The sequence below is a fragment of the Dendrobium catenatum genome, unplaced genomic scaffold (genome assembly GCF_001605985.2).
Source record: "Dendrobium catenatum unplaced genomic scaffold, ASM160598v2 fragScaff_scaffold_1593, whole genome shotgun sequence".
Classification (NCBI taxonomy): domain Eukaryota; kingdom Viridiplantae; phylum Streptophyta; class Magnoliopsida; order Asparagales; family Orchidaceae; genus Dendrobium; species Dendrobium catenatum.
In genome coordinates this window covers 438,802-463,924 of record NW_021320055.1, presented here as the reverse complement: position 1 = coordinate 463,924, position 25,123 = coordinate 438,802, and the positions used below count along the sequence as shown (strand labels likewise).

Genomic DNA, 25,123 nt, shown 5'->3' with positions numbered 1-25,123 from the left:
TTATAGATATGTATATATAACAAAATGATCGGTACAATTTAGAGGATTTTATTAAAATATTATTTATAAATTTGAGATGTGCAAAAAATGCTTTATATTAATTTTGAGATTTTTACCTCTTAAAATTTTGGAATAATATATTATCAATATCCTTAAATATACTATTACCTTCACTTCTCCATGTCCAAGCAACAGAATTATCAGCAGCCCCACGAAAAGTTATATTTTACAATCCTACAGTAAACCAACAACACCTGAATGTGCCATAGTTTGCTCTTCAATTGGCAAAGAGTTCAATGTAAAAAATTGGGGTATGCATTTCTAAATTAAAACAGTGATTATTTAACGTGTTTGCATTGAAGCACTTATGGTTAGACTTCCCATTATAAATCATCTCCATGACTTCTATTTTCTAAGAGCTTTTTGTGAAACAATTTTACAATGTTTCTTATCCTCATAATTCTTCATCTTTTTTGTAGGTATCAGAATATTTGAGGAAGCTACTTCTTTGAAGGTAGTTTCTGTTCTTACTGAATTTTGGTCATCCTAGTTTATTTCATTGCATTATTATCTGTTCAACTGACTTTTGAGATTCCTTATAATCAAGGCAATCCACCTTCTTATCTTGTCATATTTTTCAGAGAATTTTACTTCTGGGCTTTAGATCAGGGATGAAATGATAAATGAAGCAAAAACGTCTTTGTTGAAGTGCTTCTTTAGTTACTAAATAATCCTATATCACGATTGTAACATTTATAATGATACTGTAAAATTATTTCTGGTTCTTTAGTCTTTGACCCTCAACAATACATACATTCAGGCCTATGGCACCTCCAGAATCATTCAAGAGGTTTTTTCCTTATTCTATTTCTGCCTAAGAATGTCTTTAATTTATGCACGAGGTCAAATGCATCCTTAGAGAATTAGGGTCTTCTCTACTTCCTAGTTTTTTCACATTCTTTCTCTTCATCTTTTGATTGCTGGTCCTCTTCAAATGAAACCTTTCTTCTACTCATTATAATTGGCATACTATAGGTTTCTCATTGATCCTTTTGTCCACTTCCATTAGCACATTTTCAGCGCTCCTTGGCTACAAAACTACTCAACATGCAGTACAAGGTTCTGATTTTCTTTGTTCCTCTTTTCGTTCACTCTCTCCTCTTCCCCAATTAAGATTGACTTCCTCACTCCTGATTTCCAAACACCATCGAAAAAATTAACAAAATAATTCAGGCCTATTCTTTCAAGTAATTGTAAAGTTGGTTCTGTTTCTTTTCCTTTCATCTTAATTGTCCGATGGGTTTGCTTAAAATTTTTTCATTAATTTAAAATTATTAGTTCCTTCACTAGTTTTATCTCAATTTCTTATGATCTTCCTTTTGGCTCATAACTGCCATTGTTTGGCCTCAGTTCTTCAGAACATTCATCACAAATTCTCTCTTAATTCTGGATCCTTTTTAGTTTTGGAGGGTACGGTACTTGCACCATTTTTGCATGTGCTTGCACTGGTTGCTTGACACTGCTTCTAATTGCCAGCTAAACTTCAAGGTTTGCAAATGGCCACGCATGCAACCGTTTCATTGACCAATAGTTCTTGCACTGGCTAAGTGGGTACTGGCTTTCAATTGATAATCTTTAGCAGGAGTGGACTCCCTACCTGTGCCTTCTTTTGCTGTCTTATGCCATATAATACTGAAGGAAAGTTTCTCATTGGTTAAATATTTAAATATGATGATAATACTATCCAAATTTAAGATGATTTTCTGAAAACCTTTTTATTTCATGATGTTCCTCCCATTGTAACCCTTCTGTATTTGGATCGTTTTGGGTTCTTTGGATATTCCTCCAGGTTTACTCAATATCAGGTATTACATTTGCTACATTGAATTCTCTCTCTTCTCTCTCCCTCTCCCCTCTCTCTCCTCTCTTTATTCATCTTGCCTCCTCCCTCCCCCCTCTACGGAAATCAGGTGTTTGACTAATTCATTGATGAAAGTAAACTTGCAATCAGAAGTGTAATTTGTTCAAAGTATACCTGTTGCAATCCTTTTTTTTAATGGTAGATTTTTTGTTTTGCTTAGATTGGCTAGCTTATCTCAAGCTTTATTCTCTATAAGAATCAGATTGAGCTGTAAAATTTTAATTGTTTTCTGGATGATGTCTTGATAAAGTTTGTTGAGTTAAAATTTTTGGCATTAACTACAATAGACCTAGTAAACTTGGATTGCTACATAACTCACATATGCCATGCTTTAGCCAAAAACAATCAGGAAGATTCTTCATGCATCTTTTCCAACATGCAAGCTCAGCTTGGCTTTGCCAGTTGCTCATATGCTTCGGGCACTAAATGTGCTGTTATGTTTAAGCAGTTTTATTCAAACTCAAACATTTTTAATCAAGTATATGCTGCAATCACTTAATAGTGCCTTCTTGTTTTTAGTTATGCTGTCTTGCAATTTTATGGCTATTCCATTGTTTATATGGGGGCCACTTTTTTTCTAACTTTTGTGAACTAGCTAGACGGGGCAATAGCATGACTGGCATATATTCCAATTACCATCGTGGATCTTGTGAACAACTGTTAATTTCTTGACAAGGGAACATGATGCAATCATGCAACTTGTCCAGACCTCTAAAAATAGGTTTGCAGTGATGTTGGAGCTTCATGATTAGGTTTAGCTTATGTAATTAGGGTGAATCAACTTTCAATAAACTCTTTTCAAGAATTTTCATTGATCTTCTTTTAACCTTTTTATTGTATTTTATGCATATTTTTGTAGCCTAACATGCTTCAACTGCCTTTTTTTTCTCCTAGCACTCTAATCATGAATCTTCTATTTGAATTAACTTGGTGTGAGCATGGTTTAAATTTTGACTTTATGATTTTACCAAGTTCCATCTGGCCTTTATATGAGCTTCCATTTTTATATTGATTTAGGTTAAACAAATAACATTTTTGAAGGCTTCTATGAGTGTTTTAAATATTTAGTTTTTTTTTTTAAAGTTAGACAACATAATTCTTACGACTACTTCATATTAATAGATTTGGTTATAAAAAGCAGCTTTTCACCTCATAAAATTTTGAAAAGTACTAAGAAAATAGTAGCCCAACATGTAATGGTGTTTTGAAAAACAAAGCAGTGAGAAAGCTCCCCAAAACAAATCCTTAGTGCAGTTAGGTACATTTTGGAGGATGAATTCTTTACCTTATTTTCTTTGGTGATAACCATGGGTTTCCATGCTTACGATGCCTTGAATACATTTCAACATAGATACACTTGCACAATTTTTACATATTATAAGCTCTTCGTGTTTGTATATATACTCGAACTTCGGTGGGTAGATCTGAAAGTTGATTGGGAGGGGATTCCAACCCGTCTTTTTAAAAAATAAAATCATTTCCAAAGAATTATAAATTGCATCTCTCTTCATTTATTATTCATTTGTAATTTTCTCCATCTAATGTTTAGATTGCACATATTTTCTAATCTATTTACTAAGGGGCCATTTAGATATAGTATTTAAGCAAGATTTGAGTTTAATCTTACCAAGTGCCGGAAAATGTGTCGTAAAATCTCACAGCAAGTTAAATTCCAATTTAATGTCGTTTTTTAGCTTATTGCTCTAAATCTGATAGTTTTCACTCACACGACAGTAGACACACCGACACAACCAGACGAATGTATTGATTTTGCCCACTCTAAAAAAAGGCTGGATCCGCCCCTGCATGTGAGAATGTTTGGAGCTATTCTTAATCATATGTATTTAATACTCATTTAAGAGTTTTAATATATGATGCTTATATTAATTTATTAAGTTTAATATTAAATTAATTTGTTTAAATGTTTAAAGAAAAAAATTGTTGAACCGGCCGGTTTTAGAAAACCAGACTGGTTCAACTGTTCATCGGTTGAACCGGCGGTTCTTGCCGGTTCAGTCCGATTTGGTGCAAAGCCGGTTCTTAAGTTAGTTCGGACTGACCATCGACCGGTTTACAGTTGAATTGGTCTAACCGGCCAGTCTGGTCCGGTTTTTAAAACTATGCTCTACATTATTATAATAGTTAGACTGTTATATTAAGTCTTTCCCAATGCCTATATTAGCAGGAAACCTCTTGCAATGGATGCACCTTTTCTGAACATATTTTTATAATTGTTATCTTTTATGCAGGTATAATTAGACTAGTTTTAATTTATTAGTTATATTATGATGCCCTGAACCATCCAATTTTTTTAATCTTTATCTGTTTTTTGTTCCAAAATATACATTATCTTTTTTATTTTTTAAGAAGTTTAATTTAAGGACTTCTAGAAATTTTACCATTGAAACCTTTAACTGCCTCTTTGGACACTTGTCGCACCCCTTCTTCCCCATCCCCGTCCTCCAGGCTTATTCCTGGCACCACTGCATTGATGTGCTTGCATGTTAATATTTTTTCTGCATTATATATACTTAATATATTCATGTCCCCTCATATTAGAATTTAGTGGATTACATTCAGAGTTCAAGGTGGAGAAGTTGAATAGATTGTTGTATGGTTGAAAAGGTGCGCAGAATGAAATAGAGATTGGGTTATGGGTGGGTCGATGTGGAATGTTAAGAAATGGATATGGGTTTATGGGGGATTAGGGTTGTGACTCAAAAACACAAACATAAAATAACAACTGACATCCATGAGAGAGAAAAGTAAAAAGAGTTTTTTGAATCTTTGTTTTAATTTTGCAAGAGCATGAGCTTCTGTTCTTCACTTCTTTTTATGCATTGTAGAAATGGCTTAGATACATTCAAAGCTCTAGCTTTACCATTACACGCTAACATTTCTGTCATCCGTAGAGTGGCAAAGATTTCCTTCTTAAATCTGTGGGTGTTATCGATGCAAATGTGGATACGGTCTTTGAAGTCGTTCTCAGCCTTGATAGACATAAGAGACACGAGTAGGTGGAACTTGTTACTTTGATGTATAGTCTTCATTCCTTAAACCTTAACTACTTGCAGGTGGGATATGTTGACAGGTGACTTGGAACTTTTAGAGTCAGTTGATGGGCATTATGATGTTGTTTATGGAATCTATGATCCTAAGCATCTAACTTGGTATGAATATCTTATTATGTATAATTTTAATCAGAGCTAGTATTTAACCTAATTGTATCTGTTGAATCAAGTTGTGCATACATTTTTGCTTATTATTTTGCTTGCCTATTATTACTTCTATGCTAAGTTGCTTGGTCACTTTTGTTGAAGCCGCATTGTCAATGCAGGTATGAATCTGTAAAAGGTTCTTTTAGTAAACTAGTTTGTACAATTGATTGGAAAGTTTTCACAAGTGGATAGTCTGTAAGCAATGGTTCATGAAGTATATGCGTAGAGTGTAAAAGATCTGTTGGGAGAGTGTATGATTATGGCAAGTATTTTCTATAAAAAATTTCAAGATATTCTTCTTGCTAATATAATGTAGACTACTCTTTTCAAAATATGGGTCAATATGCTTAAATGAGTGGCAGGTACGATGGGCCTTTCGATTTTTGGCCTTTAATGCGTGTAAATGGTTTCCTTAAAAAACCTCATTAAGAATGATTTTAGGTTAATCTTGAGGCAATTTTTGGTGTTTCTCGTAATAGCTTAGATGAAGAACTTTATTTCTCCTCTTTTAACGTTTTATTGGCAGTCCGGTTGTTTTTTTCATCCAAGTTTGAATTATTTTTCATGTTGATTTGTTATTATTTTTTTGTGCCATGGCTTATATTCATGGTATTAAGCAAGTTGATAGTTCAAAACTCACGTTATTTATTCTGTTTTTGTGTTAATGACTTTTGTGCCATCTTTGTTGGTTAATCGTTTATAGGTCTTCCTCGAGAAAAGATTTTGTCTTCTCCAGGCAGTGGTTCCGTGGGCAAGATGGGGAATATAGTAAGTTTGCATTTCTTACTTTAAGTGTGAAATATATGGATATTAGTAAAGTTGTGATAGGAAATACTTGCAGAAATTAAAAGAATCATGGCTGAAATTTGGAATTTCAACAAGATAAAACAGAACTTGAGATAAATTTGGTGGCAAAACATTAGAGAAACTTGATAATTGATAAAAGATGAAAGAAAACAAACAAGGTACTATGGATCTTTAATTCGAGAGGAAGATCCGACTCTCCAAATCCCTAGTCGATGGCTAGAGCTCAAACAGACCCTAAGAGATAACCAAATTCAGTAAACACGTAATATAACCCTAACCCTAGGTAGAAAAATCTACTTAAAACAAAACAAAATTCTCTAATCATTCAGCAACCCTTTACTTTGAATTTTCCCTCCCAAACCCATCCTTAATTAATGCTTAATTGACTATTAGGCCCCACCAAAGAATCCCGCCACCTGCTGGGCGGAACCCTTGTTCCCCCTGGTGTACACGTGAACCAGTCCAGGGTGGATCGGTTTAACAATACTTCCCTCCCAAAGATCCACCTTGTCCTCAAGGTGAAAAGATGGGAATTAATGCTTCACCCTCTCATATGGCTCCTAGGTGGCATCATATTTGGGTAGGCTCTTCCATTTAATCAACATTTCCTTGATCTCCCTTCTCCTTGTCATACCCTTTTCAGCTCCAGTGATTCCAATACCACCTCCAAATCCTCAGTCAGTGTCGTCGGTAACTCTAAACTAACTGCATGCTCCCCAAGAGCTCTCATCAACTTTGATACGTAAAACACTGGATGTATGGTAGCAGTTGAGGGTAACCTCAAGCAATAAGCCATTGCTCCATTCTTCTCCAATATCTTATAAGGGCCAAAATACCTCGGGGCCAACTTTTCATTCTTCATGTTGGCTAGTGTCCTCTGTTTGTAGGGTTGTAATTTTATGAACACCATATGCCCCACTTCGAATTGGATGTCCTTCCAATGTTCATCGCCTAATTCTTCATAATCTATCGTGCCTTCAACAGATGACCCTCTAGTTCCTCTACACCTTATCTCTTTCTTCCAAGTATTGCTCTATTGAAGAGACTGGTGTGCTCCTCTGCCCAAAATGCACCAAGTGTGGGGGGTCTCTTCCGTACAGCACTTTGAAAGGAGTCATCTGGAAAGTTTAGTGATATGAAGTATTGTATCAGTACTCCACATCTCCGCCCATGCTAGCCTTTAGCGCGTAGTTGAGGTGTCTCTAACGGCAAACACTGCAGGTGAGTCTCCAGGCTCCTATTTACTACCTCTATTTTCCCGTCTGTATGAGGGTGGTAAGCAGTGCTTCTCTTTAAAACCGTTCCTTGCAGCTTGAATAACTCTCTCCAGAACTGACTGAGAAACACCTTATCTAGGTCAGATACTATCAAATCTGGGATCCTATATAATCTAATCATTTCTCTGATGAATGCTGCTGCTACTTTAATTGCCGTGTAGGGGTGTTGTAAGGGAATGAAATGTGCACTTGCTCAACCTGTCAACCACCACTAGAATCATTGTAAACCCCTTAGATCGTGGTAGCCCATCTATGAAATCCATGATGTCCTCCTCTCACACTCTGTCTGAAAGAGCCAAGGGTTGAAGTAATCCCCTTGGTGCCATAACCATACTTGTTTCTCTAGCATACCTCACACTTAGGCATCATCTCTTCAACATTCTTATGCATCCTCTTCTAATACAATTCTCCTGCTAATCTTATGTGTCTTTTTCATACCATAACAGCCCCCAACAATTCTCCCATGGAACTCCTATAGCAGGTGGAGAAAATGAATCGAGGTCCATGATAGCACAAACCTCCCTCGGTACAACAGTCTCTCACTGCTAGGGTGGCTATTCTGACCTTTTAGTAGATATACCCTAATTCACCCCAGTCTATCATCTTGCACACTCTTCTCCTTAATAGCCCCCCAATATAGCACAATGGTACCGAAATAGCTAACTCTTGGATCTCCCATGCATCTGGATAAGGCATCAACCCCTTGTTTTCTAGCCTCGGCCTATATTGGAACTCAAAGTCATAGCCTAACAGCTTTGACAACCACCTATGATATTCCTCGATCACCATCCTCAACTCCAACAAATACTTCAAGCTTTGCTGTTTTGTCATGATGATGAAATGTCGGCCCAATAAGTAAGACTGTCACTTCTGAATGACCAATACAATGACCATCAATTTCCTCTCATAAATTGACTTCAGCTGAGCTTTGGCTGTCAACATTTTGCTTAAGTAGGCTATGAGTCTATGATTTTGCAATAGCACCTCCTCTAATCTATATCCCATGGCATCAGTCTCTACCACGAACATCTGTTTGGCTAGGACCGGGATCGTGGCCATAGATGTCTTTAATATCTCAGTGGCCTGAGTGGCTATTTCTCCACACAAGAGTTGTCCTTCAGCTGCTCTGTCAGAGGCCAAGCCATGGTGCTGTTTCCCCTCACGAATCTCTTGTAGTACCCCATCAATCTTAGAAAGCCCCTCAGCTCCCTCAGGTTCCTAGGTAGAGGCCATTTCAATATTGCCTCAATCTTGGCCTGGCTGCCACCTTTTCCTGGGATACCATGAGCCCCAATTACTCCACACTAACCTATGAAAAATAACATTTCTTCATATTGACCCTCAACTAATCCTCCTATAACACTTCTAAGATTGCTCTTAGGTGCTCTAGATGCTCTTCACTAGACTTGCTATACATCATAATGTCATCAAAGAAAACCAAAATAAACTTCCTGAGGTAAGGTCGTAACACCTTGTTCATGAGGAACTTGGAAAATAGCAGGAGCGTTAGTAAGAGAAAATGACATCACCAAGAAGTCATAGTGCCCTTCGTGTGCCCTGAAAGCCATCTTCGGAACATCCTCCTCTCTCATTCAGATCTGATGGTACCCGGACTTCAGGTCCACCTTCGTGAATACCTCTGCTCTCTAAAGCTCATATATCGTTGGAATATGAAACTTGTTTGGCCAGTCTACTTATTCAATGTAATAACCTAAAAGTATGCAATGATTTTTTTTGAAAAATATGAAAATTTTGAAGCAGAGTGCTATGATAGTAAGCCACTAATAGTATTTATATATATATTTATTATAAATATTTATGTCTCACCTCTCCGCTTTCCTCACTTGGTTGCTTGGCCGGGAAGAAATTGAATGAGAAGAAGAGAAAGAAGCGAGAAAAGTCTTTGGGTTGTATATGCCCGCCATTCATGTTAGGAATTTTATTTAATTCATTGTAAGTAACTATCTTCTTACTTGTGTTTTTTATGATTTTGATTTCTATAGTTTTATCTTTCCTAAATCTATAAAAAATGCTTTATATTTTGATTTTATAAGCTTTCATTTTATTACTTTTGATATGTTATAGATTTGATCATTCTGAACAATATGATATGATTTTATTGTATTTTCACTAGCTAAATGTGTATAAAAATTTTTGGGTGAAATGAGCAGGGAACAATGACTTTGGAAATGGGTTGAAAAGTGCTATATTGTGATTTGACATGATAAGGCTGTAAGATAACATGTACTAAAATGATTGATATGATTGAGTTATGCAAGAATGTTTGCTACTAGTCTGAATATGATATGATGTATGCATATGATGTATTGATTAATATCAGATATATGATATGATAACCTCATGTGACATCCTTAAGATTTATATGGTCCACTGACGAGAGTCAGTGGATAGGAGTCATAAGGAGTTGGAGAATGATTGGGAGTAGGAGTTAGGGTGACTAATTCACATGATTCAATTGAAGTTATAAGGAGTATACTGAGTAGGAGTCATAAGGGGCGATTGATTGAGAGTCATAAGTGCAAGAGCAAGATACCCTTAATATACGATTATACCCTCATATGAATATCTTATAGAACATTGATTCATTAGTATAATTAATTGCACGTGTTACCCGTAAACTGAAGATACCCTCATCTTAATGTCAAATATTGATATTGATATTGAAATTTTTATTGACAACGATTATTGATATGGATAATGATATAACATTGATTACTGATTTTCGATATTGATATTGATTAATGTTACTGATACTTTTACTGATACAGTTCTGTTACTGATACTGAATATTGTTATTGATATTGTGACAACAACTGATAGATTGATGTGAGATGAATAGATGATAAGATTGGATGAAATTGATTGAGTGATAAAATTAATTGACTAACTAGTTGATTAGAGTTTATGATGGAAGAATGAAATAAAATTGATTGAGATATGATATATTATAGACTGATTATTGATATAAATAATTAATATAGATATATTGATGTATATATTTCTTTATATGATTTACAACATTGTTCTCTTTTACCTTGCATTGATTGCAATTGCAAGATTTTGATTACTTGGCTATATGCTCATTACATGATTTTACATATTTTTAGGAAAATGTAAGGATCCTATGATATGAGTCTCTGGCAGCATGCATAATTATTTCCACTGTTCATAAGAAATTTGTAAGCTCTAGTGAAATGGCTAAAATGAAATATATATGCAATTCTTCCAATATAGATCTCGTGGCATGACATTTAGGGCTCGACAGTCCATTCAAAATCGCCAACTTTCATCCTTTATCTTGACTAGTAAAACTGAGCTAGAAAAAGTGCTCTCACTCGACCTGATGATCCCTGCCTCCTACATCTCCCGGATCAGCTTCTCAATCTCATCCTTTTGGATTTGGGCTTATTGGCAAGGCCTGACATTGATCGGTTTTACCCCCTCCGTCAACGAGATGGTGTGCTTCTGTCCCCTCTGTGGTGGAAACCCCTGAGGTGGCTGAATAATCTCCCCGAGCTGCTATATAACTGATTGTACTGAAAGAATGATGTCCCTCCTTCCTCCTTTCTAATATCCTCCAAACTATGTAGGTCCACCAGAAAACCTCCTCCCACCTTCTGTATGGCCCTTTCTATGATTTTAGAGACATCATGGCTTTGGAGAGCCTTACATCTCCCCTAATCACTATCCTTCTCCCTTCCTCCATCAACTCCATTATCAACATCCCCCAATTCACCTTGATATCCCACAAGGTATGCAGTCACATCATCCCCAAGATGACATCAACGCTCTCTACCTCCAATGGTAGAAAATCCTCCCTCACTTGGATCCCTTGTATGGTCAAGACCACTCCCTTATACACCGCTTTACCCGTCTCCTTCTCCCCAGTCCCCATCATCACCTCATAGCACCCTATGTCCACTAGTTTCAGCCCTAATTGGTCTACGACCTGTTTGGAGATGGAATTATGGGTAGCCTCACTATCTATCATCATCACTAGCTCCTTATATGCTATTTCTCCTCTTACCTTCATAGTGTGATTCGGGGTGAATCCCACCATTGAGTTCAGGGAAACCTCAGCCATATCTAAATGCAGCTTTTCCTCTCCTTTGTCGATGACTCATCTCACCTCCCATTCTTAGCTTTCTCGTCATCACAGACGGTGAGAACTTGATGAGTTAGGTCTTTACATCCATGACCCAGCTTGTACTTCTCATCACATCTGAAACGTAACCCTTTGCCCTCTTATCCTACACTTATACTTCTGTAAATGGCTTGAAGTTGCCTTTAGGGCAAACTCCACCGCTCTTCTCCCTAGGAACTTCTCTCTGGAAGGATATTTTCTGGGTTATGTGTGCAGAGTTGTAGTACTCAGGTAGGCCCCTCCCATGATGTTGCTTTTGCTGGCCTTTTCTCTTTTATATTTTTTGTCCACCCTCTAAGCCAACTCCATCGTCTTCCTCAGCCCCCTAGGCCTCAGTAACCTGAGTTTTGCCCGTATGTCCTACCTAAGCCCTTTCATGAAATTTCCCTCCAATCCTTCATCTGTGATTCCCTTCAGTCTCCCCGACAGTAGCTCAAACTTCTCTCAGTACTCCATAACTGTCCCCTCCTGAGTGAGGGCATAGAACAGGTCGTGAAGATCTCCTTTCTGAATGGCTCGAAAAAGTTTCAACAAGCACTCCTTAAATTCTCCCCATGAGTAGATCGGTTTCCTAGCCTCCCTCTATTGGAACCAAGCTAGGGCTTTCCCTTCCAAACATAGACCCATTGGCATGAGTTTTTCCCTTTCAGTTAGCCAGTTAATGGCAAAGTAATGTTCCACCCTGTACACCTAATCCTGAGAATCCTCCCCTTCAAAGACCGACATCTTTAGCTTCATTGCTCTCACATCCATACCCCAATAGTTTCTCCCCCATTAGTTCCTCCGGTGTATTGGTGGTGTGATTCCCTTCCTTCCTCCCTTGGTTGATTTTGCCCCCCCCCCCAACCATGCCCTTCTCCATTCCACCTCTCCCATGCCTGGGTACTCTCCCAAAGTGGTTGACTTCCCTCCTTGCTACCCCCCTTTTAGAATACCCTGATCCGCCCACCGATGGGGCCCCACATGGCGATCCTTGATGGAAAACACTCTCCAATTCATCACCGTCCTCCTGGATCTCTTTCCTCATGCGTCCATCATAGGAATCGTCGGCGATGCTTTCGATTGCATCTCAATCATTTTTCATCATCTCTTTAAAGTTCCCAAAGTGGTTCTTGATGGCTGAGAGTCTTCCCTCCATCCCGAAATATTTTTTTTTTCTACTTCAACCTCGAGTTGTTCCATCTTGCCCTCAAATGCCTACATCTTTGCTGCCATTAATTGGATTGGGACTCCAATCACAAAAATAGTGAAGAAAACTTCTTTTTTCGCCCAAAAAAATGCTATGATATCAATATGATAGGAAATACTTGCAAAAATTGAAAGAATCTTCGCTGAAATTTGAAAGAAAAAACAAAAATTGAAAGAAATTTGGTTGCGAAATACAAGAGAAACTTGATTATTGATGAAAGATGGAAGAAAATAAGCAAGTTACAATGAATATTCAATTCTAGAGGAAGATCTGGCTCTCCAAATCCCTTGCCGGCGTCTAGAGCCAAAATAAACCCTAAGAGAGAACCAATTAAGCAATGACATAACATAAGCCTGACCTTAGAGAGAATAATCTACTTAAAGCAAAACACAATCCTATAATCTCTAAACTGCCATTTACTTTGAATTTTTCCTCTCAAACCCATCCTTAATTCATTCTTAATTGAATGTTGGGCCCCACCAAAGAATCCCACCCTCTGCTAGGCAAAACCCTTATTCAGCTTGGTGTACACGTGAACCTGTGCAGGGTGGACTGGTCTAACATGTTGTAATCAAACTGTAACCAAATGATACATTAATATTTTTATTTTTTTGTCCATAACTAGCTACTAGTATTCAGTGTCAATTTTGATAGTAGGGCTATATCTCTCTCTTGTCAATCATGAGGCGTAATAGAGGTAAACAATCCAGCCAGATATTTTTCCACTAGCATTTATTCTGCCTATTCTTTTAAATAAGGATTGAGAAGAAAATTAATTTGACTAGAGCGTTACAAAATATATCTCATATTTTAATAGATTCATTATAATCATCTATATGAAAACATGCATAATTTAAATTATCAAAATAGACTTCAACGCTTCTAATAATTTAATTAAAAATTTATACATATCAAAAGTCTTTAATTTACATAATGTACATTCTTTTTTGTATGACATTATGTATATTCTTTTCTATATATCATTCTAAAATTATACATTTATCCATAATATTTGGGTATAGGATAACTGGATTCCCTAACTTTGGTCACATTTGCTTTTTTTCCATTTCTGAAAAATGGTTATCATAATATCTAATGAGTTAAGCTCTAAACGAGATAAATAATTTTAATATAATGTTCAAATATATGAGAAGGAAATAATAATATGCATGATGATCTTTTGAATTAATATGAACATTTTTTATTATAGATATTGCTAGCTTAGTGCAATAATAAACTTTAAAAGAAAAATTTGCTTTAATATTTAATAAATAAAATGTTTAATTTTAAGTTAGGAGTTTGAGCATCTTTAAGAAAATAAAATGCATATGTCAAGTGGTAATCATGAAGTGCAATCTATTTTATCAATTAATTGCACCACTTTCATCACTGTCATTTTTGTTTTCGTTAGTACTTGTTAATTTCTTAGAAGTGTCATATAATGCATGCAAGTTTTTTAGGTCATTTATATAATTGGTCGTCATTCGGCTTTAAAAACCATTGATAAGATTTGGATAATCTAATATAACAATTATACCTATCAAATCAAAATTGAATTTTATAGTATTAATTTTTTAGTATCGAGAGTCAGAAATTCTCCTTTTCTTTATAGAATGCTCATTTTGTTAGAACGTTTGCTTTTCCTTATGCAGGTCACATAGTTTGCCAACATATATCACTTGACATGATCTTTGATTAGTTTCTTTTAATTTAATATCATTATCAATAATATTTGATATTGCTTAGCATTGATATTCACTTGTTATGAATTAATCTATTTTACATGCTTCAATGGTAGACATGATATATAAAAATCAACATTCAACGATCTTATGAATTAAGTAATTAAAAATATCATGAGTTTATTTAAACATGTGATTCTATACAAATGAATCTTTCTTTCTTCTCTTCTTCTTTTTTTTCTTTTGTGTCCCTGGATCAAGCCCTCCTTTTTTTCTCCTCTTCTTCTTCTACTCATTTTGTTCTTCTCTTCCCTTCATCTTCTTCCCTTCTTCATCTTCTTCTCTTCTCCTTTTCTTTCTTTTTCCCCATTTTCTTTTTTGTTTTGCAGTACCGAACCCTCCCTTAAAGCCCAATTCCGCCGTCAGCTGTTATGGAATGGGATAAGGATAAGGGAGAAATAAGATAAGATATGCTTAAATTATTAGTAATATTATTTATTAGATATATAATTAAACTATCCTATAGACAATTCCTACCATAAATTTGTAAATTTACCCTTGCATGACCTGAAAATTTTAAAATATTGAATTTCGCTACAATGTTTTAGTTGGTGAATAGTAATATTAAATATTTTAAGCCATTTTATTTAATAAAAACTAATTATAAAATACTAATACACTTGTATATTTGTATATACTCCTATATATCAATGAATCAAAACAAAACGTCGAATTTTATATAAATAGCTTTGATGATTATCAAGATATGTGAAAATGGGTATAATTTTAAGGAGAAATTTTCTTTACATATATTTGAAAATTTTGGTTTATTGCAAGGTTTGGGACAAATTTTAAATAGAGATTGATGCATAGTTTAATTCCTTTAAGTTCTATGCCACTAGGATAAAGATTATGTAGAAACCATCTATGACAAAAAATAGCTAGTGAAAATAAATTTATTTTCATTTCAAAGTTTAAGATGAGAAAAAGGATGTTCAGATTACAGTTAACATACATTAAATCTAACGCTTTGATTTACATGAAGTTGGATTGACCGAACTTACTCATGAACAAGGGTTAGAAGATTAAAATAGTGTTTAAAGCAAAAGTGACAAAAAAAAAAAAACAATTTTATTTATCTCAGTTACTCGAGGCTGAATATTGAAAAAGTTGACTAAAGTTGCGACTCTTGAAATATAGGTACGTGATGATGCGAATTAAAAATTGGTTTGGGTAAATTGCAGTACAGTGAAGCAAAACTTAATTTTTTTTTAAAGTTATAAAATGTAGTAGTATAATACATACAATATGCATCATACTTTGAAGGCATAAAATACATGTATTTTTTACATCTTTTGTAGTGCTCTTGTGCTCCATAACAGTTATGTAATTGTTTGTAGCTCATGTAAGCTGTTTCCTTTTCATTTATATCATTCTCATTTGTTTTCTGTGCAGCCATTTTACAGTTTCCAGCTGTTCACAAGAAACAACCTCCAAGACCAGGCTATGAACGTATAAAAGTTAATCGTAAGTTCGTGCTTGTTTCCTAGCTAAAATCTTTATACTAGAATATTTTGATGCCCTTTACTTGTTCGTGATGGTTAGTTATCTGTTAAAATGGAAGAAATAGAGGGAGAGCAACAAGGCAGAAATATTTCTGTATTATTATTTTTACTACTTGGACGATTGACCCTTATAACAAGAAAATATAAAAATTTTGGAATTCTATAACAGTTATTACAATTATCCTTGTTTGAAAAATTACCTAAACAAAGCTTAGAGAGAGAGAGAGCGAGAGGCGCATGGTTTGCTTAATTAACTTCCATTCCTACTTTGAGCATGAGAGCCACAAATAGTAGGAAACTGCAAGCTTCATTTCCTTCCAGGGACCAAAATGGATTCTTTAGCAGCCACCACTAACATCATTATAGGGAGGTACCAAATCCTATAGCAACATACCGCTAGTTTTCATTCCTTAACAGCAGCACTCACAACAAACATTCTTTATCTTCCGAGGAATCTGCAACAAGTGTCGTTGCCACCCTCAAGCTAGATTTTATACATCAAATAATGCAAGCTTGCCTATCATTTTTTTTCTAGGATTCTTGTCAATCCCTTGGCCAAAATATTTGCAATTTGCTCAAACAAGGTTATATAAGAAATATGCATATTTCCATGTCCTATTTTTTCTTTAATAATCAATATTTCTCCACGTGTTTATTACGATCATGATAGACAAAGTTATGGACCATGTTGATGGTAACCTTTCCCTTAACGCAACTATGGCGCACCTCTGCTTCCATTTCAATCCGTGCTGCTAGACTGATTCTTTCGTTATAGCTGCTTTTGTTCAAAGATGTCCTCTCAAGTGCTTGTATGGAAAACACTATTTTCAGCTCAGTTCTGGCCTTCCCTCTCGACGGAGAACTTTGGTAGAGGCACTAGTTTTCTCGTACTATAATGCCATAGGATTCTTGATAATAATATGAAGTTCTAGAGTTAACTTGAGCTATGTTAACTTACTAATCTTATTAGCCAAAGATCTATACTCAACTTTTGCACTATTTCTTGCCAAACCATTTTGCTTATTACTTTTTTATATCACTAGTTACCCGAAACATAAGTACGTCACTTAAATTTCGATCTTCATTCATGTTAGAACCAACTCAATCAACATCAATAATATGTATTCTGAAAATTTAACTTGGAACTGCTAGAACTTTCTCATTAAAGCCGGCATGCAATTTTCCGGAGCCCACAAACAAAATCAATTGAGAAGGAGAATGTTGCAATAGAGCACTCAGAGTAGTTCTGAATGTCATCACCACCATCAATTCACCTGAGTTGATACATCTTTTTTGGATCTCAATGCTTCCAAAGTAAAGAAGAAAGGTTGAAAAGAAGAAATAGCTTCAACCCTCTTTAAGTTTGGTGAAAAATGAAAAGAATAAAGTTCCCAATTCCTCACAGTTAAATGAAAAAGAAAACCAAAATGGCTCTTGATTTCTCCTTACTCTACACCTCTTGCCGTATGGAAAAGAAGAAGAGAAAGTGTTCGAATGAGAAGGAAGAACAGGTTGCCCTTTCTCGGTTTCTCACAACCCAATTGATTGCCTCCCTTGATTGCCTTTTAGTTATGAGTATAGCTTCAGGGAAAATTATGAGGAGACAAAAATACCCCCAATCGGTTAGAGATCAGCAACTAAGATCATTTCTTCACTACTTTTGATGCTGGCGATGGTAATTGTAGAAGGCGTACAAGAGTTGCTAGGTGCTTAGCTGCTCCCCCATTACACATCTCTAGCTGCAACCGAGCTTTCGGATGGCTGAGGAAGGCCAAAGAAAATTGTTGAAGGTTTGATTTGGATGTGTGCTGAACCAGCTTAAGCCAATTTAGGATCAATTTTGTTTGATTTTGCTCAACATGATTTAATTTGGTTTGATACCACTTTTGTAACACCCCGCAATACCCTTTAACAGTACTGTAGAATGTAACAAGAATAACATAACATTTTCATCACTAAACATCTCATTCATTTCAAATCTATATAAAGATAATATAAACATCATCTGATATAACAAAGGAAAAATATAATAATTCCCAAGTTTCATCAAAGACATAGTACAGAGCTACTAAGGAAATCTAAACAAATTCAAAGTCACGCAATATTAAAATTATTTATTAACCTCAAGAGTAGACTTCAAACATAGAATAAACATTAAAATAAAATTTAAATACTTGCAGGTCAGTCTTCTTTCACCTTTCCCTTTACCTTTACCTTTCCTGTAACAACAGCCAATAATAAAATACTGGTGAGCTATGAGGCTCCATAAGTTATGCAACTTTAAAAAAATATTTAACTTGCATGATTATAAAATTCAGAATATTAAAAACAAAAATAAAAATTAGACGGCTTGAAAAAGCTTCATAAAATCTCATTTGACATTAACCAGTAATTCTTCTTAAATACATACTGAATATCAATTTTACTCATTAGAAGATTTGGCTATTCATTCATAAACATATTCAATGGAGCCCAGGTAAACCTAGCATTATCGCCATTGAATTACACAGGGTCCCTTTTGCCTCTTTGGGGTCCCTTTTGCCAACATGCTATACAGTTTTCATTTCTTTGGGGTCCCTTTTGCCCCACCTGCTATGCAGGTTTCATTTCTTTGGAATCCCTTTTGCCCCACTTACCAAACAATTTAATATATGGGGACCCTTTTGCCCCACCTGCATTGGTAAGTTATATATAAATATTTAGTCAAACTTTACTTTTAAATTAATATTCTGTACATTTTCCATATTTATAAATCATACTTATTTTGTTGCATGCTTTCTTAATCATTCATATTATAATTTAGATAACATGAATATGCACATAAGTAAAGAAAAGAACTTTCTTCCAAACATTATCAATAAGAAAACATTTCAATGAACATAATAAACCTTGATTTAAACTCACATAATGAATTTATATAAGTGAGTATTCTTACTTGAAAACTTGACTATGAATATCCTTTAAAAATATTTATATAAACTAACTAGTAGTGCTTATTTTCCTTAAATTCATGCAATATCAAATTTAACAAAAGTTTTCTTTAAACTTTAAATTGCATCACTTATCTCTTTGACGAGTGATCTCTTCCAAACCTACACCACGTAACATTCTCCTTTGATACACTAACTGAAAACCTTCTCTTTGCATAAATATACGAATAATCCTACAATATGAATAGACTATCATCTTTTAGAAACTTGCTAATTTTTAGATAACATAAAAGATAACGATGCTTACTGTACTTCTTACCTTTTTCTTCTTTTAAATTCCTCTCTTAAACTTCCTTGATTATATTCTCACATCATTCTCACCTTTGAATCAAACTACAATTTATCACAAAATTCCATGTTAATGACATCTAATTCTTGATTACAATGTTCACTAATATCCATTTTACTAATTTGATAATACCTGTAACAAAATGTTACTGCATTGTGTTGAACTTCCCAATCAAGGTGCTGAATGCCCTACATGACTGCCTACTGCCGCTACCCAGTACTCTCCGCCTCTTGCTACAGTCCGGAGACACTATACCGATCAATGCTACAGGATTTTCTGCTTCTGTCCCTTGCTACTACTGTGCCGAATGCTTCTCAGCATCAATCACTGTGTCGCCTCCAACAACAGTGAATTCTGCGGCTTCTTCTATAGTCCCACCTTCAGCATTGTTCCGCCTTAGAAAGCATTTTCAATATGCTGACAGAATATCAGTAATACCTGCACTATAATGTTCCGAACCAAGCCACAGTGAATGCAAGAACTATGTCGAAGTTAAATACAGCAATTCCTGCACTCCTTCTCTGCTTTGCATACGAAAATTCATTTCAGTCTTTCCGGGTCCACCATTTCACGTGAATAGCACTAATAGATTTGTACCACTCCAATAACTGCTTTAGACGCTTATCTGAATTCCTTTGGCTCCAGTGAACAACGAGTTGAATAAGGATAACTGCCATTTTCCAACCAAAGCATCTATTCAGTCGTTAGGGATTTATCTAATTATCTATTTGACTTAAATGACTAAATTCTTTTATCTGTTAATATTAATATAATAGACATTTAGTATTAAGCTTATATCTTTAATATTAATCTATTTAATACTAACTAACAAATCATTATTCATCCATTTGAATTTCTACAAAGATGCAGACATTTAATATATCATTTTATCTATTAATTTAAGCATACCTATTTGGGTCTTACATGATTTGACTCAGTTGAGTTCAAATTGACTTGAATAGATTTAATTTGATTCAATTAATGGATTTATTGATTGATGTGATTTAGCCCAATCGAGTTTTGTCAAGTCAAAAATAGAGTTGAATTTGAATTGATTAATCCAATTTCATAAATTTGAGTTGGTATTCAAAAATTTTTATAACAGCTTGCATCGATTGACTTTCCATTTTAACAACAAAGGTGAGGTTCGATCTAATATGAGATAAATAGATGAGTTTCTAGCAAATCTTGATACTTGCCCTTATTAGTAGGGGTACTTGTGTTGTGTGAAGTCAATCTTATGTTGTGTGAAGTCAATCTTATGTTTGGATATGCTTTCTTATATTTGGATATGCTTAAGAATCAATTAATTTGTAGCTCATCAAATTGGATTTCCGTAAGAGATCAAACACTTTTGTTGAAAATGATAGAACTAGATTCATTTACTGCAACCTTCACACCAAGAAAGTATCTGAGTTGACCATGATCTATAATTTCCAACCCTTCTGCTAACTTTTTCTTCAAGACACTTATTTCAAAATCATATTCATTCATCTACGTGTGTACATTCTGGTTTTGCATACATTCCATCCCTTCTTAAAAGGTTTTACCAAACAATATGTTTTCTTATCTTTTTTATTACTCTTTATTATGAAGATTTAGGAATTAGAGTTTTATCATTTTCATTTTTCTTTTCCCATATGAATTATACTTTAAAATTTATTTTATGAATATGGAGATGATTTTGCATGTTGTCCTTTTATGGGGTATAGTGAATCTTCATAATATTTTCTTTTATGTCGCATAGATGCTATTGTTTCAATTTGAATAGAATTATACTTCCCTCAAAATATTACACCTAAAATGGATTATCTTGTTTTCATGCAAAACATCAATTTGTATGAAATAATCTCCCATTTTATATATAGGCCATGTAAGCATCTACTAAGCATCCACATCACTAATGAGTAAAAATTCAAAATAGGCCCCCGATTATTAGTGAATGTCCAATTTAGTCCTAGAATTTCATGATGATCCAATTTAGTCCCTTGACTATTAGAAAATATCTCAAGTTGGTCCCAAGGTAAAAAATAATTGTTAAATTAAGTTGGTCCCAAGGTAAAAAATAATTGTTAAAATTAACCCCAATAATTAATTATGGGAGTATTTTGGGCATTATAGTGTATCCGAGATATATATTATTTTTTATAATTTTTATTTTTTCTCATATTAAAATAAATACAAAAATCATAATGAAAATTAATCAACTAAATAACAAGAGTGAATAATTAATAAATATAGTTAACTTCTATTATGATTTTTGTATTTATTTTAATATGATAAATGATAAAATATATAAAAATAATAATATAATCTCACATACACCTGAATACTCAAAATGCCTTCACATTTAACTATTGGAGTTAACTTTAACTGTTACTTTTAGCGTTGGTATCAAATTGAGATATTTTCTAATAATCAGGGGGTCAAATTGGGGCATCATGAAAGTCTTGGACTAAATTGAATATTTATTAGTTGGGAGACTATTTTAGGCTTTTTCTACGCTGATTGACAAGAATCTATAATGGCCCAAAACTTGTGATTCTATTTGGGTAGTGTAGCTTTACTAATTTTGCAGCTTCATTACTATAACTGTTTTGTTATATGCTGGCATTTTCTTATATCATTTCTCAATTCGGCGTACATCTGCTTCTTGCTTTTGTAGCTTCTATTTGGGAAATCAGCAGGCTGAAAACGGCATACTCTGCAACTTCCAAATGCCTTGTGACAAGGATTTTGGAAATACATTCAACTATTTGGGATAGGCTGAAGAAGAGATATACTACAAATTTTGAGAAGACCATTCCTTATGCTTTGCTTTGTCAAGTTGGAGGTTGAGTTCTCATGCAATGTGCTTAATTACGATTTATTTTCCTTTTTTTGAATGAAAGCTGGAGCAAACACCTTCACATTGAAATATGAGAAAGATTAATATGCTAAACTAAGAAAATATGTGAAAAGAACAAAATAATCATCATGCAACTTAGCAATACCTAATTTAAATAATAGTTTATCTTGAATCTTAAATTTGATTTATTCTTGTTCTAAGAGTTTCTTTATTCCCTTGGTGTCCAGCCAAAAATAAACTTGGAAGATGCTGTTAAACTAAATGGTTTTTGTTTTAATTGTAAAAACATCTGATATCTCTTTCATGCTAGAAATTCAACATTATTGAGAGGGAGATGTTCCAAATGTCTTTGGAATCATTAGTAATATATCTCGCCATGAGAGAAGGCATCATAAACAGTCTCCATCGAAGTTATGATTCTAAATAGATGATTTAGCTTTCTCCAAATATTAGCAAAAAATACATATTTGAAGAATGTATGAGAATGAGAATCTTCCTTGGATTGAAATTGTACAAATTGAAGATATATTCATACCAACTTCCATCAAATGAGCTTTTTTAGAAATTTTATTGATGTAGATGAATATATGATCAATATAAGAAAAGCCACTTTTAATGGAACCAGAGCTTTCCCACTACAACTGATGAAGGTAGTATGAATGTGATAGGACATACTTGATTTCAAGTATTTCCTAATCACTCTGGCAACAAACTTTCCCACTACAACTGATGAAGGTAGTATGAATGCAAATTTTCCTTTGAGAAGGATAGATATTTAACATTAAATTGTCCACCAGAAGACAACATTCACTTAGGTTTGTCAAGATTAGAGATGACGTCAATTTGTATCAGTATAGAGGTCAGCAACTTTTTTATCAAATGCATTGGGAATAATACCTTTCTGTTGAATATCAATGAGTTAAACTTCACTTGGAGGGATTTCCATACTCATTTCGAAATGAGATGTTTATAATGTAAACTATAAGAAGTCCTAGGTGTTTTGGCCTTAAAATATTCCAATCAACAAAATTGAAGCTCTTAGCCTTTTCGCTACCTTTCTACATGGTTGCTTCTCCACCTCTGGGTAGCATCGTATGGTCGGTAATTTGGTCAAATTTACTAGGTATCTATAACATTATTTCGTAGAGATTCTAGCACTCATTGTTAGTAGTTTCTTAAGTACAATTGCTGCCTTATTGTTTCTTTTCTTTCATGGTTTATTATTTCCAAATTTTACCCATTGCGGTCATATTCTTGTTGAATAAAATTTGGAGCTTTCCATTTTTTCTTCAACTTGAGAATTTGACTTTTAATAGAACACAATGGAGAAAAAGAATTCATATAATCAACCCTACGTAATGGGGTAAAGACTTGATGTTGTTATTGTTATTGTTTCTCTTTAACTTCTTTCTTTCTTGAAGCGAGGATTTTTCACTAATCTTATTCAGATAAGAGAAAATATTCAAATTTGAACTTCAATTGATTATACGATGCAATATAAATTCCTCTTGCAAAACCATTTTTGAAATTGAATTACCAGATTTTTTTGTCTCTTCTTCCATCTGAGACCAATGATTTTTCAAAATAGCCCGCCCTTTTGAATGCTTGTTAATGTTTTAGCAATGCGCAATGAAAGATCCAAGTCATTACTATCTATTGGAACTACAGACAATGGAGTTGAAATGTTCATATCTTTATAATCTTCCTGGGAGGCATTACAAAAAAGGAGAAATAATAGCTGTATGAACATAACTATTAGAGTGAACCTTAGTACTTTTCAGAATGGCCTATAGTGCTTTCAACAAGCACTCACACTTTAGCTTCCAAAAGCTAATATTTGGCTATGACGTGTTTATCCTTGTAAATTTGTTTCTCAATCTTAGAAGTGATGAATTCCAATGCATCACAATTCTAGTAGCCATAAGGAAGTTCACGAATACCAATCCACATATAGACTTTTTTTTTTCGAGGAGAAGCTTCTATCATCTCATCCCACTTGTTAGCTATGATAGAAAATCCATATAACTTAATAAATCTATTCTTACTAGAGATTTGGGAATATCGTTGGAATTGAATTTGATGAAGAAAGTTCCAGATTTAACAAAAAGACGGAATGATGCCATTCACTATATCAATATCATTTCAGAGCTTCGAAGAGTTTCTCTTTGTTAATTCTATTTTTTCCAGACATAAGAATCTGAAGAATTTGATATGCTTTCTATCTTCTTAACAGAATTTAAGAAATTCATATGAATGTTATCTATTTCTTTTCTAATTGAATGACATTTTTTTTTTCTAATTGAATGACATGAATGTACTGTATGGCCAACTTTTGCAACCAAAGAGAAAATCATTTCTGCAATCTTTTACAAGATGGCCCATGGCATGCAGGGATTTGTCTACGTATGGTAGAGGCTCTATTATAGAAAATAAATGAAGGTAATTCTTGATCAGATCGATGTATATTTTGGATATTGGGATTTCATACGGAATAGTGGTGTGCTTGCCTTCCATCCTGTTGATGTTTGAAACCAAGCGCAAAACCCTTACTCAAATCAAGTTGCCCAATTATTTCTTATTATAGCACTGAGCACATTTGAAGAATGTTGACCTCTAACTGTCGGAGAACCCGACACCTTCGTTCGGACAAAACCGGACCAAGCCAGCAAACCCTACGATAGAAACTACCCGAAAACTGCCCATGATCGCACAACCGTCACCTCTCACGACATAAAAACGCTCCCTCTCATTCGGTTCTCCCTTATGCACACATACGCACAGAGAGAAGAGAAACGAAGTTTTCAGAACTTACCTCTCGATCTCCCATCCGCAAGAAGCCCACCGACTCCAACCAGCAAACCCTACGATAGAAACTACCCGAAAACTGCCCATGATCGCACAACCGTCACCTCTCACGACATAAAAACGCTCCCTCTCATTCGGTTCTCCCTTATGCACACATACGCACAGAGAGAAGAGAAACGAAGTTTTCAGAACTTACCTCTCGATCTCCCGTCCACAAGAAGCCCACCGACTCCAACCAAGCCTTCTTACCACCTCCGACTCCTGCCGACCCCGTCATCCCGCCTGAGCCGACGCCGCCATCCTCCCGCTTGAGTCGCTGCCTGCCGACGCCGAACCCGCCGACCAAATTGGCCCCGTGCGTGAGCCT

The 25,123-nt window shown here is 34.8% G+C and overlaps 1 protein-coding gene across 2 annotated transcripts in view; it reads left to right on the top strand.

Moving 5' to 3' along the window:
- The window catches only part of LOC110104291 (protein ENHANCED DISEASE RESISTANCE 2-like), a 54,654-nt gene that overhangs the window by 9,165 nt on the left and 20,366 nt on the right, over positions 1-25,123 (top strand). For both annotated transcript variants that reach the window (XM_028700792.1, XM_020833320.2), the window contains exons 8-13: positions 480-514; positions 4,834-4,934; positions 4,996-5,091; positions 5,843-5,907; positions 15,715-15,786; positions 21,769-21,936. In XM_028700792.1, the coding sequence (XP_028556625.1) occupies positions 480-514; positions 4,834-4,934; positions 4,996-5,091; positions 5,843-5,907; positions 15,715-15,786; positions 21,769-21,936 (537 nt within the window). The remainder of the gene's footprint in view (positions 1-479; positions 515-4,833; positions 4,935-4,995; positions 5,092-5,842; positions 5,908-15,714; positions 15,787-21,768; positions 21,937-25,123) is intronic.